This window comes from Hemicordylus capensis, chromosome 5 (assembly GCF_027244095.1).
Source record: "Hemicordylus capensis ecotype Gifberg chromosome 5, rHemCap1.1.pri, whole genome shotgun sequence".
NCBI lineage: Eukaryota > Metazoa > Chordata > Lepidosauria > Squamata > Cordylidae > Hemicordylus > Hemicordylus capensis.
Genome location: NC_069661.1, coordinates 45,090,704 through 45,104,764, shown reverse-complemented (window position 1 = coordinate 45,104,764; position 14,061 = coordinate 45,090,704). Strand labels below are relative to the sequence as shown.

The window sequence follows — 14,061 nt, the reverse complement described above, 5'->3', positions numbered from 1 at the left end:
ACACTCAAGGAAAATGAATGATATTGGAATTGGATTCTTCTGGGGGTATATAGTGATCCATCCACATTTTAGTTGACAAAATGGTAAATGGTGTATCTAAGGGCCAAATTCTGTTAATTGGGAGTTCTGTGTTCGGAAATTTTCTTTTATTTCTTAAAGCTGGCTGATCAGAGTACGCAGCAGGCCATATCACAGCCAAACTACAGATTACATTTGAGTTCTGTGACTGGAATTGCCCAGTTTTCTCTCTCAAAAAGCTGTCATGGGGGAGGTCTAACCATCCCCCCCTCGTGCTGATTCTCTATTTTTATTCACCCCCAAAGCTGTTATTAATCATGGAGTGGGGGGGGGCAGAAAGTTAAGCAGAAAAATATGCCTATATATTTTCCCTTCTGTAGTTAGTAGGGGTTTTTTGCTGGTGGCGGGTATTTATTATTATTTTATTATTTATTCAGTTTCTGTTTGGCTCAGGGCTGTGGCATGGAGTGTAGGGTTAGATTCCTCCCATTTGGTCCTAATCCAAATTGTCCCCCTGCCCCCCGCTTTTTGACATAGGAAAAACTGGGAAAGTCTAATCACAGAGCTTCTGCCTAATATAGTTTTTATATATAGCCTATGGGGCCACAAACCAGGTAAAACACACACACACACACACACACACATGGTCTATTTGCTGTGGGTCCAAGATCAACTAGGGCTTCGTGGCCTCAGTACTGTCACCATTCTCACTTTGCACTTCACAATGAAGGTCAGAGGCAATGTGAGGGAATCCTCTATTTGCATGCCTCACATCTTCCAGTTTCAGGGGCCCTCTGAAGGTCCCTGGAGCTGGTACTGGACTTCCCTCTCCAATACCTTATTACCAGCTCTGCTGCCTGCAAAGCACCATTTTTAGGTGTATGGCTGGCTCAGCCTCAACACAGTTGCAGAATGGGAAAATACTGCCTAGCAATCGCAAATTGTTCTCCTTTCTCTCAACTGAAGCTGTTTGGCATCTTCATTTATTTATGGTCAAGTCATTGTACAAGTATGCAAACAAGTCAGTAATCCATGAGAACCATCTTATAATATCTCTCTTGCCCTTTATGCATGTTCCTTTCCTCTTCCCAGTTTTATGTAAACACCCCCAGAGCAGAAAACCACCCTGTTTCAAAGGCTGCATGGTAGGAGGTAGCAGAAGCAGATGGAGGTCCACTCGTGGATGAGCTAGTATCTGCTGGTCCCTTGGATTTTTGCAAAGATTGTTAGACTAGATAGATGTTGATCCCATCCAGGCACTGAGTACTTAGCACAGATTAGTTCAGAATATGAACTAAGTGTGAAGATTCTATGTGAAGTGTTAGAAGATTCCGGGTATACACTCTGCATTATCTATGTATGTATTTTATTTTTTACATTTTATATCCCACTCTTCCTCCAAGGAGCCCAGAGCAGTGTACTACATACTTAGGTTTCTCCTCACAACAACCTTCTGTGAAGTAGGTTAGGCTGAGAGAGAAGTGACTGGCCCAGAGTCACCCAGCAAGGATCATGTATGAATGGGGATTTGAACTAGGGTCTCCCGGGTCCTAGTCCAGCACTCTAACCACACCACACTGGCTCTCTCAGTGTAAACCACACTGCCTGACCATGGAGATTCGTGTGTGTGTGTGTGTGTGTGTGTGTGAGAGAGAGAGACAGAGAGAGAGAGAGAGAGAGAGAGAGAGAGAGAACACACCAAACTTAACCAATCCCTTCTCTATAGGGACAGGACAAATGGGTCTGCCGTTTGGAGGGTCGTCTGGCTCATTGTAATTGTAGGTGGACAGTGTCAGAGCCGTATGCAGACGTGGGTGAGTCAGGAAAATGGGGGCTGCACCAGGAAGCAGGAACAGGCAGGTGTTTTGAACTGGTTATGGAGGATATATGGAGCAAGTGGTGTTGGGTTGGTGCAGTTTTGAGGAGTGCAGGTGGGGAGTGAAGATGGAATTGGGTACCTGTAAGAACCAAGGGCAACTGCTGCAAATGAGCTGGTAGGTGGTAGCAGGGTGTGTGTGAGCCACAGGGCCATTGCTCGTACACACACACACACACACACACACACACACACGCAGCCTGTGTGCAGCAGGAAGGGTGAATGTACAGCCCTGAAACCTATTTTTTCACACACCCACACACCTCAGTCATCTGCAGCAACTACCCCTGATAAGAACTTGTATCACTGAAATGACAATATGCTATAGGGTTTGTTTATTTGTTTGTTCAATTTATATACTGCCCTTCTGGAAGTGCCTCAGGGTGGTTTATATGAAAAGGGTTTCCAGCCTTTTCCTCAGAGGTCTCTTGTTCTTTTAATAGTAACACAATCACAAAGAAACTCAACATACACATGAGCGTCAGGGTCCCACTTGTGTTCACCAATGGCTGTTTTCTCTCTCTCTCACACACACACTCACACTTACTTCATTCATAACTTTGATTAAATCACTATTTCCTACCATCTCTTTTCTGCTCCTTATTCCTAAATCAAACATGTGGGGAGAATTGCTTAAATGCAGTCACCATGTTCCCACTGGAAACCAATTGTGCAGGCTACATGTCAGAAGTGGATACTGTAAGACTTGTGCAATACGATGTGGAGCTGGCCCGTTGCCATTGGCTGCTTGAGATGAAAGGCAATGAGCTGCTGGCCTTATTCCTGGGCTGTAGCTGGTGCTGGCCGTGTGCCATCTCACTGGCCCTAACACCATCCCTCTTTCTCATCACTACTGGGCCAGCCTCACCTTCCAGGGTGCTCTGCTGCTTGGCATTGCAAGCCACGGGCAAGGAGCATGAATAAAGCTTGCATCCAATGGTGGCCTCTCCTCATTGCTGGCACCACTGTTGAGCAATTCGGTCATGCCAGGCCCTGCAGAGGCCCATTGCACAGGTGCGGTGGCCTCCAGACCCAGTGAGTCTGCCTCACTGGGGGGGGGAGGGGAAGGCCGAAAACCACCCAAAGAATGGCTGAAAACCGGCTGATTTATGGACTAAGGGAGGCCAGCGGGGGGAGGAGGAACCTCTCTGGGACTGCCCCCCCACCTCGGACAACTCCCCTGGAAGGGAGTAAGTTTTTTTCAGAATCATATAAATAAAACGCAGAGCCCCAGGGGGTTCGGTCTGGGGTCGGACTGAACGGGGTGGTTCAGTTTGACCCCAAACAGTTGAACCGAACTGGTTTGATGTTGAACACATTCACACATCCCTATACAGGGGCTGACTTGGCCACACCCTCTGTGTCTGATGTCAGATGCAGTGGGCATGGCCATTGCCTGGGAGAGGGTCTGTGCTGCATTCACTGGTGGGGTGCAGAGGAGGTGAGGGGGTGCCCTGGCGGAGGGCAGGGGGGTGCCTTGCTGGCCCTCCCAGATCCTGGTGGCCGGGAGACAGTCATTCCCTCTTGCTCCATTGTCCCTACACCCCTAGGTGGCGGGGCCAGTGAGATGGTGTGGTGTACAGAAGGAAAAGAATCAAGAGAGATGGAATGGTTGCAGGCAGGTGGGATGACTCAAGTGGTGGAGCTGGGAGAGGTGCCTGTACTGCAACTTTATGGGGGAGCTGTCATAGGAACATAGGAAGCTGCTTTATACTGAGTCAGATCATAGGTCTATCTATCTCATTATTGTCTATACAGACTGGCAACAGCTTCTCCAAGGTTACAGGCAGAAGTCTCTCTCAGCCCTATCTTGGAGGTGCACCAGGGATCTTCTGCAAGCATGTAGTCCCCTATACTGGGCAGCAGCAATAAAGGACGGTGCTGGAGGCGGATGCTCACTTCAGTGACAACGGCATGATCTCATAGTGTGTGGGGGGAAGGCAATGAATGGTAAATCACTCCTGTATTCTACATGGCCCTGTGGTCGCCAGGAGTTGACACCGACTCCATGGCACGAGACCAGCTCTCCTGTCCCCAGTACCAGCTGTGTTACAGGGTTAGTAAGTGTACTCAATGCTGTTCTGAATTCTTCCATGTCCGGTGTGCAAGCTAAATTTCCCTCTTCCCCCCCACCCACCTGCTTAAACAGAATTTCATGCTGAGAAGTTAGTTCCTAGCGGATTATTTCCCCTAAGTGAGTTTCAAATATCTAGAAGAATGTCCGTTGCTCTTAGAACTAAAGCTCTTTGCAGCTCATGAACTGGTTAACTGTAAGACAGTCTGGTAAGATCTCCATAAGAAGACTCTGCAGCCCTGATAAGTACTTAATCACTCAAATACATAAAGCTTAGCCTTGCTGAGGCAGCTAACCTAGGAGATCAAACTGGCTAGCTGCATGCGCTGAAGCCCTTAAGTGCTTAAAAGCTTCGGTTTATAAAGTTGTTGCACTTTTTGGAGTTAGCTGTCCCCAAGGGAACACATGGCTTTGACGAGGAAAACCAATCTTTAGCCTTAGAAAGATGATATTTGAAGAGTGCATGACACTTCCTTTAGCCCAGGGCTGCTCAACTTCGGTCCTCCTGCAGATGTTGGCCTACAGTTTCCATAATCCCTGGCTATTGACTTCTGTGGCTGGGGATTATGGGAGTTGTAGTCCAAAAACAACTGGAGGGCCAAAGTTGAGTACGCCTGCAGAGTTTAGCCTCTGGTTTGTTTACACGTTCAAGGGGCTGAAGTAAATTAAGAGAGAGAAAAGAAGTGACTAAATAAACAATAGCATCTCAGGTGTGCAAGGACAAAGCAAGTTCACAACTCCATATCAGGTGAGTTGTGTACAATCAAAAGTGGTGTGGAAGAGGTGCAACTGAAGTATCCAGAGCACTTTCCATTAGCAGCAAAATGCCTCCGTTCAGGCAAGTCACTTTCTCATTAGCAGCAAAATGCCTCCGTTCGGGCAAGTCACATTCGGAAACAGCAGGGGAAGCAGGCTCGCAGCAACTAACAACCCAACAAAACAGCAACTTTCCCATGCCAGATGTACGATGTGATAGTATCTCCATTTCACAGCAATTAAATTTGACACAAGGCATTGGAAATGTGAACGGCACCCAGCTGTCCGCGTAGGACTGCGGTGTCAGGATGCAGGAAGTGTGGAAGCACACTTCCGAGATGCGTCCTGACCCCATTGCAAGGTCTAGTCTGGAAAGCGCCCAGGTTAGTAGACAAGGGCTGACATGATCAGGGAAAAGACTCCAAGTAGTCCTATTGAAATTAATGCCTAACTTGTCATTTTAAGTTCAGTGGGTCTACTTGGAGTAATTTTCCTCATCATGTCAGTCAAGGAGTTGGGAGCAGAAAAGTAATCTATATTCAACAACTTCCAAAATTGATTTATCTGCTTGTTTGCTCTCCTCCACAGGTTGTGTTTATTGCCTGTAGTTAACCAAACATACTGATATGCTTTAGCTATGGCAGCAACAACTGTGATTGTGCTACTATGGAGAAAGTGATATTCACTTTCACTAACACCCAGGCCTATTAGTTCTTCTGCCGGTAGACAATTCAGAGTAGGATGGTAGCTAGAGAGGGAGGAGAGGTCAAAAGGCGGCGTAGCTTAGACATTATCAAATAGTTATCCATGTACATCAACTTGTGACCCACAAGTGCTTTAATAAGATCCAGAAATTACATGCATATCCTCCCCACAAAAAGTGTAGGAGTAGAGAGACAGCATCGGCTGTCTCCAGCTTTAGGCTATGGAGACAATTTAACAACCACTTAAAAGTTAATTTTAAAAAAATACATGATTTTTCTTCTTCTTTAATGATGCATTTAATGTGCTCCCTGCCCTTCACATATGCAGGATATTAACTTAAGGGAGTTTCCATGGATTTGGGTAGCATAGGAATAAATGCCAGGCTGCACTGTGTCATGCTAAGAGGGTTTTATAAGGAAATGCATGATGTGTGCTGATGAACATAAGTCCTTAATCTGCTCCCTCTGTCCATTCCCTTTATCTTCCCCCTGTCTTGCTACTTTAGGATGGTGTGTCATAAAGAGACAACCTCAGGCACATCCTGGTGGTTGGAATTTTGGGAACAGGGTGTCTGTTTCAGTCCTCCTCTGATGCCTCCAGCCCAGACAGCGTGTCCACGCAGCTGCCAGGAACTGGCTGTTTTTCCATGGTGACCATGGGAGTGTCCTGAGGGAAAAGAAGGCTGCCAGTCTCTGCTTCCTCAGCAGCAATGCCTGGCCAAGCTCAGGGTGCTTCCAGCTACATGCTTTGCTTGAGTCCACCTACACTGGATCCAGGAGTCTTAAAATATCAAGTAGGAAGGGCGGTGACTCGCTCCACATTTACCACTCAAGACTTTAATAAGTTCTTCTTTCTCTGTGTGCTCATAAAAGTGCACAGAGTTATCTCATTAAATTCCTTCATGGAAACTTTCCCAAGTATATATAATAGAATGATCAAGCTCACCAGACGAGGCTGCAGAAGAGTCATAAGCTACATCTAATGGTAGGAAAAGCAAAGAAAAACACTTTGCTTTGTTGTCTTTTCCCCCCTCCTGCAATTTTATTACAAAATTGTGTGTGTGGTGAAAAATAGAGAAATATGAAGATAGGCCTATGGGATGTTTCTGTGGTTGAGCAATGAGGGTATAGACAATCAGACAGAGGTTTCTCTAGAGTGGTTCCTTTAAAGTCACCATTATGTACATACACCACTGCTTCCTTAGCCATTCTTAGTACTACCATGTGTGTGTGTGTGTGTGTGTGTGTCTGTTGCTGGATACCAGATCTAAAAATCAGTTGACTTCCTTTCAATATAGCTAGTGATCACCCTTCCTTAATATTGGCTTCTTTAGGGGGAGGAGACCAAGGTTTCAGGAACAAAGGACAGCTATTTCTAAGTGCTTATTTTGGCAGGTGGATCCGTTTTACTTCCTTCCTTGTCCAACTATGAAAAATCAAAGAGAGTTTAAAAATGGAGTTGCAGATTTCCTTGAAACTACTTTTAACAAATTTCTCTTGGAAAGAGGTTTTATTGTTCAGACCTTGGTTTGCCTGCCAGAATCATAAGCTTGTAATGTCTGTTTCACTTCCAAACATGCATTTTGCGATGGAATATAATTATTATAATATATATTATATAGAATTATTCCCCATCATTTGTATTCAGAAACCACAGTTATCTTATTTAAGTGAGTAAAGTTGTGCTGTCGAGTCGGTGTCGACTCCTGGCAACCACAGAGCCATGTGACTTCCTTTGGTAGAATACAGGAGGGGTTTACCATTTCCATCTCCCGTGCAGTATGAGATGATGCCTTTTGCTGCTGCCCGATATAGGTGTTTCCCATAGTCTGGGAAACATACCAGCGGAGATTCGAACCAGAACCTCTTGCTCCCTAGGCAAGTTATTTCCCCACTGCGCCAAAGCCCTCATGTAATTACAAGGTGCTTTATATCTAAAGATATCAAATTTTATTTAAAGTTGGTGCACAGCTGACTGTGTGCACAGATGAAGGGGTATCACTAAGCTCTTTCTCCACCGAAGACAACTTTGAAAGCACATCAGCAGCTTCTTTTGCCTGAACAATTCTAGGAAATAAGGGAAGGAGTTATTGGTTGGGATTGCAAATGAGGGGAAAATTTTTAAAACAGAAAGAATGGTTCTGATGTTGGAAATATATTATTTCAAGTGTGTAAAAAGACCTCTACAGCTGTTCATACTTGGCTCCCACCAAGGGTTGTACCCAAAGAGATTTGTATCCAGAGAAATATTGGAAGTTAGTCTCAGTTTTATATTCTCTGTTCCGTACTGCACTCTCCCAGTGGGAAGGGGAGGAAGATAGCGTAACTGGTTGAATTTGGGGTCTTCCTGGCCTTCCAAGACAGATGGATTCCCCTAAAGTTCTATCCCTTCTCACAGAGTAGGGGATATTCCCTGTTCAGATAAATACAGGATGACCCTCCTGGCTCAGATGCTGCCGTCTCAATGTTGTGAAGGGAGTAAGGATCAGAGAGAAAGTCCATCTCTCTGGTCCCACATCCTGCCTCACCCCTGTGTAGAACTTCAGGGCCAAATAACGATTGAACAGACTTCTTGGATCAAAATAACTAAAAAGCAATGTTCAGTGAAAGAGATGGATAACACAAATAAGATGTGGTTGGTTGATTGATTGATTGATTGATTATGGGCCGTCAAGTCGGTGTCAACTCTTAGTGACCACATAGATAGATTCTCTCCAGGATGATCTCTCTTCAACCTGGCCTTTAAGGTCTCTCAGGGTGCATTTATTGCTGTTGTAATCAAGTCCATCCACCTTCCTGCTGGTCATCCTCTTCTTCTCTTTCCTTCAACTTTCCCCAGCATTATGGACTTCTCAAGGGAACTGGATTTTTGCATTATGTGTCTGAAGTATGATAGTTTGAGCTTGGTCACTTGTGCCTCAAGTGAAAATTCTGGATTGATTTGTTCTATGATCCATTTGTGTTTTTTCCTGGCTGTCCATGGTATCCTCAAAAGTCTTCCCCAGCACCAAAGTTCAAAAGCGTCAATACTTTTTCTGTCTTGCTTCTTCAAAGTCCAGCTTTCACATCCATAGAGTATTACAGGAAAAGCCATTGTCTCAATGATTCTAATCTTTGTAGGTATAGAAACATCATGGCATATAATATCCTTTCCAAGGCCTTCATTGCAACCCTACCAAGTGCTAGTCTGCGGCGTATAAATAAGACGTACCACATATGATTAAAGCATTATCTTCTTGGCACTAACTTTAAAGTTAACATATCCCTATATATTTAAAACTGTACAACTTTAAATATTGTGCCCTCTTTTGCCTTTACTTCTTCTGCATTCAGCATTAGCCTTCTAGATGCAAGCCTACAGTTTCTTTGAAGAAAGTCAATCAGAAAGAAGCACCATAATAAAAGAAAGCGGGAAGCAGTACACCTGATTTAAACAGTAGCATAGTTTTCTGTTTCGGCAACCAACTGTTCCAATATTTATTCATTTCCTACTTTATAGTTATTGGTCAAAGTGACTATAAAGAGCTTCAAGCACAGTGCTTATCTGGTATGAGGCTCAGTATGCGTAGGGAAGATATCAACGCATTTTATAGCAACTTGTCTGTCTCTAGTTTGCATTGCAATTGCATATGGCATTGGTAATACTAGTATTCTAGTAATATAATCTAAATTCCCAGATGCTAATGGGGCTATAATCCCACCCCCCCCCACCCCTGCCCATTAGCTTCATGAGGCATTCATTTAACATGTGGAAAATCTTTGCCTTCTCATCCATTATCTGGAAGAAGGATGCAAAATTAGTTCCATGCTATTTGTTCACTAATATACCGTATTTTTTGGACCATAAGACGCACTTCCCCCAAAAAAAAGTGGGGGGGGGAAATGGGGGTGCGTCTTATGGTCCGAATGCTGTCCAGTAGGGCTGTGCACCAGCCACCCCCGCCGCTCCCCCCACCTGATTAGGGGCCGAATCAGCCCAAGCTAACTGCCGCCGCGGCCGCCCCCGCCACCCGCCCTCCCAGCTGCCCAGTCCTAACCTTCTAAGCCCGATCAGGGACCCATACTGGTAACTGGAGAAGGAGAGAGGAGCTCGCAAGCCTCGGCGTCTTTTGCGGCCAAAGCGCCAGTTCAGGCCGAGGCTTTGCAGAGAGAGGAGCTCTGCTTGCGAGCTCCTCTCTCCTTCTCCAGTTACCAGTATGGGTCCCTGATCGGGCTTAGAAGGTTAGGACTGGGCAGCTGGGAGGGTGGGCGGGCGGCGGCGGGGGCGGCCGCGGCGGCAGTTAGCTTGGGCCGATTCGGCCCCTAATCCGGGCGGGCGGGCGGCGGCAGCCACAGCGGTAGTACTTTGGGCCAATTCAGCCCCTAATACTGGGTGCGTCTTATGGTCCAGTGCGTCTTATGGTCCGAAAAATACGGTAGATGCTGCAACCTTGAAAGAGTTGAAATTGTGAGTGTTTGTTTTACTGAGTCCTTTGAATTGGACTTCTTAATTGCTTCTTAAATTGAAATTCCTATTGGGTTTTCTTCTCGGTCCTCTCATTGGTTTCGCAATTTGCCTGTTGCAGAGAAAAGGTGAGAAATTGCTCTCTGTAATGTCAGAATTTGGACGGGAGAGTGGGAGGACCTGCTGTTCCATGTTACGTGTGAATGCAGCCTTCCTTTCAGCATTAAGTAATTAAGTAATTAAAGGTTGTCAATTGGGTGCACAATTCAGAAATTAACCCATTTTCCATGCCCCCCCCCACCATTATGTATGCCACAGGGTGCTGTGTTGTTTAGTTGTGCTTTTTGTTCCTCTGCAGCTCCTATAGTTTTTGGAAGCTGTAGCTGTTGGGTGGAGCTTCTGCAGATCCTAAATGTATCAATACAGATCAGTTGTGTTTTTAGGCCTGTGTCTTCCCTCCGATTTTCCTGGTACCAACACAGCATCTGTGTCCCTTATAGTGTGCTCTCTTTTCTCTCCATGCACTAGCATGGGTTTCCACATACATTGCTTATGTAAACAGCCACAGGATGTGAAGTAAATAGACCATCTAACAAGGATTTTGAAAGAGATTTCTGCATTTCTAGCTCAGGAGTAACTGTGGTCCCAACTATCTTGTGTATCAGATTGGGAGGATGGAAGGAAAGGAGCTAGTCTAAGACTGTCTAAACACTTCCTCTGAAGAAACTGGTTCAGTTGCCCATGAAAAAAAGTCATGACTAAAATTGCATTGGGCTTTAATAAATGAGCTGATTCCTGTGCATCTTTGCTCTTTCCTCTTCTCTTCAATCTCATGTATCACAAATCCTTATCGCTAGAATTATAATCCACAGAAGCTTAAACTGGTACAGTTCTAATGACAGAGAACCAGTCAGAGAACTGAGTGCATACTGATAGGATTATGATGAATGTGTACACTTTTGGGGTAAAGGGTATGCTTTGGAGGATGGAATATCTCTGAAACCCATTTTTTCACCTGTTTAGTAACCAATCTGGGGATTGTTTCCTGACTGGCTGCTGCTGCTGCTGCTGCTACAATGCCTTTTTGTCTTTGTTCTCCTCCCTAGGAATATGAACAGTATAAGAAGACTGTCCGATACACATAATCAGTTTGGGTTACATGCAACATCACAAAACTATTTCAGATAGAGAGCAGTGCTGCTTGCCCTCATTCTAAATAAGATAATTTCAGAATACTCGGAACTGCTCTCCTTGCCCTTTTCATGGTGCTCTCTAATTTTTGTTAGAAGAGTATTAATTTTATGGAAACTGCAAACCTTAATGAAAAATGCTTCCTTTGGGCTTGTCCCTAAGTATCATTAAAACATTGTACTGATTACCAGGTAGTTCTTGTTGGTTTTTGGTTTTTTGACCCAGTTTCAGGGTCAAAATGAAATTCTTATAGGTAGGGGAATGATAAAATGATATATCCTATGAATTTTAGAAGAAGATACACATACACATACACATGACTGGGCAAAAGGCATATTCCCGGTGCAGCCCACCCATGGGGTGCCCCTGTGCCCCTCCACACTCAGCAGCAGTGAATACTCCCACCCTTAATTACCTATTCTGCTCAAAACCTGGCACTCTCCCCACATACATTCCACCGCCCTCTCAGTGCCGCCAGTCCGGTCCTGGTTTCCTAGAATAATGGAACTGAGCGAGGTACCTAGAGCATCAAATCCAATCTTCTGAAAGTTCCTTCCACACAAAGATTAATCTAATCAAGAGATCCTTTTAAAAAACAAAACAAAACAAGGGTCACTATCTTAAACCCACTATTCTAAACACACCTCACCCCCCTGATCTTTGCTATTCCATCTCTCTCCCATTGTGCCTGGAATTTCATGAAGCATAGCTTCATGAATGTCAACCAGTTAATTATCAGAGTAGATGAATGTCTGAGTTTGAATTAAGCTGCAGGTGGTTTTAATTTATTGATTGGTATAATGCCTCTCCCCTCTCAACTTCCAACCCAGCAAGCAGGAGCCAGTGAAACAATGAGAGATGCCGCTTATCAGCCAGCAGGCTTGCAGCCAGCCCTACTCCCACTAGCTGCCTGCCTAAGAACAACAGCCAAAACAAAACAGACCTTTGCTCTCTTCATTATGGTCTTTGCCACCCTTTCACAACCCAATTGAATTATCCTAGAACCAGTTCTGCTCCCCAGTTACCAATAAGATAAGCTGGCCATTTATTTATTTATTTTATCACATCTGTCCCGCTTTTCTCATTGATAGTTAAAGCAACTTACAGTTTGTAATGCATGATAATACAAATAAATGTTTCCACTGTAAATTAAGAATCCAACATTTCATTGGTTTTGTTCTGAGGCTTGATGCATCATTGTTTGTCTTTTCTTCTTCGTTAGTGCTATCTGAGTACCCTTAGAAAGGAGTCTTGTAGGCAGCTACTCACAAGTTCCTGGCAGCTGGCAGAAACTCTTCTAGCTGCAAAAGGAAGAGCATAGAGTCAGAATCAAGGCTGCTCCAGAGGCAGGCCAAGCACCCCACCAGCAACCCCCACCCCATTTCTGTTTCAGAAATCTAATTTGGGACACTTCCCCCGCTTCTGCTCCCCGCTCAGGTTCCCCTCCCCCCGGGGGTTGCCACTGGTCAAAACTACTACAGAAGCTGTCACAGATAGTCAGGATGATCTCCTCTCTTCCTCCATCCACTGGGTCCTTAAAGTGCCATGGCAAACTATCTTAGAATGGAACTCCATAAGAAAAGTAACAAATCAAGGCCAGTGTTCCCTCTAAGGCATGCGCATGTGCGCCCGCTCACAAGTTTTTGGATGTCCACTCAGTTAATTTTAGATCCCGCTCAGGGTGAATCAGGAAAGCTCCATTCTGAATGCACATGCGCACACACACTGCCTTGATACTGCTGCCTAGAACAAAACTCATTTCGCACACAGATGAAAAAAATTAGAGAAACTCTGATCAAGGCACTTAGTGATGTGTGAATTGATAACCACCCACCAATATGAGTGAGACACCTGCCACTAATTCAATATCTAATATTATTTGATGTTTTTATTTATTTATTTACAGGTCCCTCTTTGGAGAAAGAAGTCTCTCACTTGTAACACATGAAGAAAAATCACAGGAGCAAATGCAGCAGTTCGCATGATTTCAGCTTGTCACTGATGTTGCATGTTCTTCTCTTATTCCAATGTATTGTACATAATATACATTTTTGTAATATATGTACATGAGAGGTTTTTGTGATTGTGGTGAAGGAGCAGATTCTGTCCAATTACAGTTCTGTTGGCTGCATGGAAATAATTTTCTTTCTTCTGGAAAAGATTCTGCAAAACCAGTTGCAATAATCTGTTGCTTGCAACCACTTATGTCAGGATAAATATCAGCAGGATTTCAGAGAATTTTTATATATAAAACCACTTGGGCCTCTCTCACTGACATTAAATACCCAGACTAAACCATGAAAGACAGAAACATACCTGATAGAAACAGGTAGGTCCCAAACATCGCCCAACCTTCCAAAAAATTTTAAAATCCCAGAAAAAATTCATTAATATCCCAGAAAATGTGGGAAAACTCTCCCATTGGGAAAGCATGGGTTAGGGTTACAAATTGAACAAACTTTAGCAGTTTTCTTAGGTACTTTTAGACACAGAAAGTCCGGACTTTGTAGTATTGGAGGGATACTTGCAAATTGCAAACCATTTTCCTAGTATCTGTATATTATTTGACTGCCACAGTTTTAAGTACAAGTGCGTTGTGATCATACTTCCATTAAACTTTATCACTTCTTTATTGTCTTTCTAAATTTTAGTTGATTTATTATTGAAAGTTCTACTTAAGAGACTTAGACAATTTGTAACCTACCAGATCAGATATAGCCCTACAGCCATGTCTTGTAGTTTGGCAGAAACATAACTTATCTGCTTTTGCTGTTCCAGAAGGCAGCAAAATCAAGATGTTCAAGAACCGTTGGTGGGCTGCCAATAATGGCTGATGAGCAGCATTTGATTGGTGGATCACAAGTTGCCATGGCTACTCAAGTATGGGTTTTAAAGAATGCCTGCACCATGACAGTCTTATCCACTTTAATAAAACTGTGAACAAACTATTTCAAGATTGCAAACTAGATCCCAATTATTTATCCTCAGTTATCAAAAT

The 14,061-nt window shown here is 44.2% G+C and overlaps 1 protein-coding gene across 3 annotated transcripts in view; it reads left to right on the top strand.

The window, feature by feature from the left end:
- The window catches only part of TNIP3 (TNFAIP3 interacting protein 3), a 66,531-nt gene extending 52,838 nt beyond the window's left edge, over positions 1-13,693 (top strand). Inside the window, exons 12-13 of one of the 3 annotated variants that reach the window (XR_008307520.1) lie at positions 1,745-1,874; positions 12,970-13,693. Coding sequence is in view for 2 of the 3 variants with exons in the window: in XM_053251217.1 (XP_053107192.1) it covers positions 1,745-1,794 (50 nt within the window). In the remaining variant the exon portion in view is untranslated. The remainder of the gene's footprint in view (positions 1-1,744; positions 1,875-12,969) is intronic. The other 2 variants (XM_053251217.1, XM_053251218.1) reach the window with 2 other exon arrangements.
- The last annotated feature ends 368 nt before the right edge of the window (positions 13,694-14,061 follow it).